The sequence below is a fragment of the Gekko japonicus genome, unplaced genomic scaffold (genome assembly GCF_001447785.1).
Source record: "Gekko japonicus isolate JY-2015 unplaced genomic scaffold, Gekko_japonicus_V1.1 scaffold14417, whole genome shotgun sequence".
Lineage (NCBI taxonomy): Eukaryota > Metazoa > Chordata > Lepidosauria > Squamata > Gekkonidae > Gekko > Gekko japonicus.
The window spans coordinates 1-2,475 of record NW_015197421.1 but is presented as its reverse complement, the minus strand read 5'-3'; the positions used below and the strand labels follow the sequence as shown (position 1 = coordinate 2,475).

Here is a 2,475-nt window from a genome sequence, read left to right as displayed (position 1 = left end):
CTACACCAAACCACTACACCAAAAAATACATACCCCCAAAAATATCTTTCCTAGGGTCACCCACTCTTGGAAGGAAATCAACATGACATGGAGGGAAACTCACCTCTCAATCTCAGTGCTGGTTGGCCTGGCCACTTTTGCTCCTGATGACCCTAGGGTGTAACTTTCCTGCCCCACCGACCCATGGCCAGTAGTATCAATCACCATGGCGGTGACCTCCTCAGCGCTGCTCCCGTCTTCTCCAGACGGCTGATTCTCTGCCCCCAGCCACTCTTCCAGGTTTTCCGTTTTGATCCGTACGGCTCCAAGGACTTTGACGTCGTCGTCGCCCTGCCCGCCGTGATCGGCCACTCCCGTTTCCACATACCACTGTCCTGCCCGGTTAATCCTCAGTATGGGCTCCCTGCTCTCCACGTCCGAACTCTGCTCTATTATCTGAGGGCTCGTAGACTCCTCAGGAGGACTAAGTTCCCGAATGTCCAGCACTGTGCTGACTTGGCCCATCCGGCTCCCTTTCGGAGTGCTGTGGTGAGGACTCAGGGAGCGATTCAGGGACGGGGAAGCCCGGTGAGATTCTGGAGGCCTTTCCTGATGCTTTGCCCTGGTTTGGCTCAACTCTGCTTCAACCTCAGCAACGTTGATTTTGAAATGAATGCCCTCCAAGATCTGTGTGCACTTGTCTATGATGTGCTGCATCTGCAGGAAGCTGGCGGCCGTCAGGTAGCTTATGATGTCTGCCAGCTGGAGGCATATCCGCCCAGTGTAGCAAAAAGAGAGGAGCTGCTCAAACACAGTGGGGTTCTTGATGACGGAGATGGAGACTGTGCTCATCTCGTTGAGCGACATGTGGTCTCGGAAGTAAGGCGAGCTAGCGGCCAGCACTACCTTGTGAGCCCGGAAGGCCTGGCCCTGCACGTTGACCACAATGTCACACAGCCGGCCCTGCATGCGCAGCTGGTTGAGGTGGCTCAGGACAGAGTTGCTGAAGTCGGGAATCTCCAGCTGAATGTTCCCACTTTTCTCCATGACGGCCCCAGCGGCAGGCGGAGCTACCCTAACGAAGAAAAATGTCACCACAGATTGTGTTAGAAAAGAATCTCCCTTTATGGCTGGTTTCTCATATTATGTGGAGAAAAAACAGGGTCCAAAAACACGATACATTTACATGCATTTTCAGATATGACTGTGACTCATAGGGCATTTAGTTCTTCAAATGCACATAACAAGTGACCCTTAGAAGACCTGTTGCTCAAAATAAGTTGCACAACACGACACAGGGGGAAAATCCCCAGCTGCAAAGCAAGATTAGTGGATAAATATTACACCTGAACTCACAAAAGCCCCCTCCGCCAAAGAACCTGGCCATTTAACAGTATATAAAGTCTGGATTTATTTACACTTAAAAACAATGACACTGAAACAACTATTAGAAAAACCTTTAACATTCAAGACATGCACAGGGCAATCATCTGCCAAAGAGTTCCATGTTACAGACCCTGCAGAGACACACAGACCTTCTAACCCCCTGTGGAAGACTGCTCTGTGGCACCACAGTAGCCACTGAGAAGCACCCACAAGTGGATAACAGAAGAACATACCCTTCCATGGGTAAGAACAATGCCCTAGGAGAGACAGTGCCAAAATCACACCCTTAAATATTAACTTTCACAGTCACAAACATGGCAAACTCTGCCTCTTTTTACTACTATTAACCATAGACATGCCGTGCAGTCCCACACAAACCCCTTATACTGAATCAGACCATCAGTCCCACACAAATCCCTTATACTGAATCAGACCATCAGTCCATCAAGGTCAGGACAGCCCACTCAGCCCAGTAGAGGCTCTCCAGTGTCTCAGGTAGAGGTCTTTCACATCACCTACCGCCTTCTCCTCTTTAACTGGAGCTGCCAGGGGTTGAACCTGAGACCTTCTGCATGCAAAGCAGAGGCTCATCCACTGAGCCACAACCCCTCCCCAGTCCATTCAGGACATCTCCTGCTCACACCTTGGTGATGAAAATGGAGGTTGCAACCTTTCAAAGGGGCATGCTCAGAACTCATTTCTGGTAGACAGTGGTCTTTTCACAACTCTTTTGAAAGCGTGCCCTTTATTATGCTTCAACATGATACTTTTTTACATTGGTGCTGGATACCCAACATGTTGGCGTGCCGAAGTGCGATTTAAGCCAAGCGTTCATTTTCGCAGGGCCGCAAAAATGGAGCTCCTCCACCAGGCATTTAGGTAAGGAGCTGCATTTCATCATCTGTGCCCTGTGCCAATGTTATTTCCAGCCTGAGCCCGCTGATAGTGGAACTTACCGCTGAATGCATGTTTTCATATGCACTTTACCACAGCTGTACCGCCATCGCTATGTAAATTGTTTTTAATAACTATGTTGTATGTTTTATATTGATATTTATATTGTTGTTTTATTTACTATGCTATCCAAAGGAGCTGCGGTGGCTCAAGTGG

General features: G+C 49.0%; 1 protein-coding gene across 1 annotated transcript; it reads right to left on the bottom strand.

Moving 5' to 3' along the window:
- Window positions 1–99: 99 nt before the first annotated feature.
- LOC107125034 (zinc finger and BTB domain-containing protein 37) lies at window positions 100–1,026 on the bottom strand. The gene has a single exon (XM_015428509.1). It carries the CDS (start codon window positions 1,024–1,026, stop codon window positions 100–102), a length of 927 nt encoding a protein of 308 aa, XP_015283995.1.
- Window positions 1,027–2,475: the final 1,449 nt, after the last annotated feature.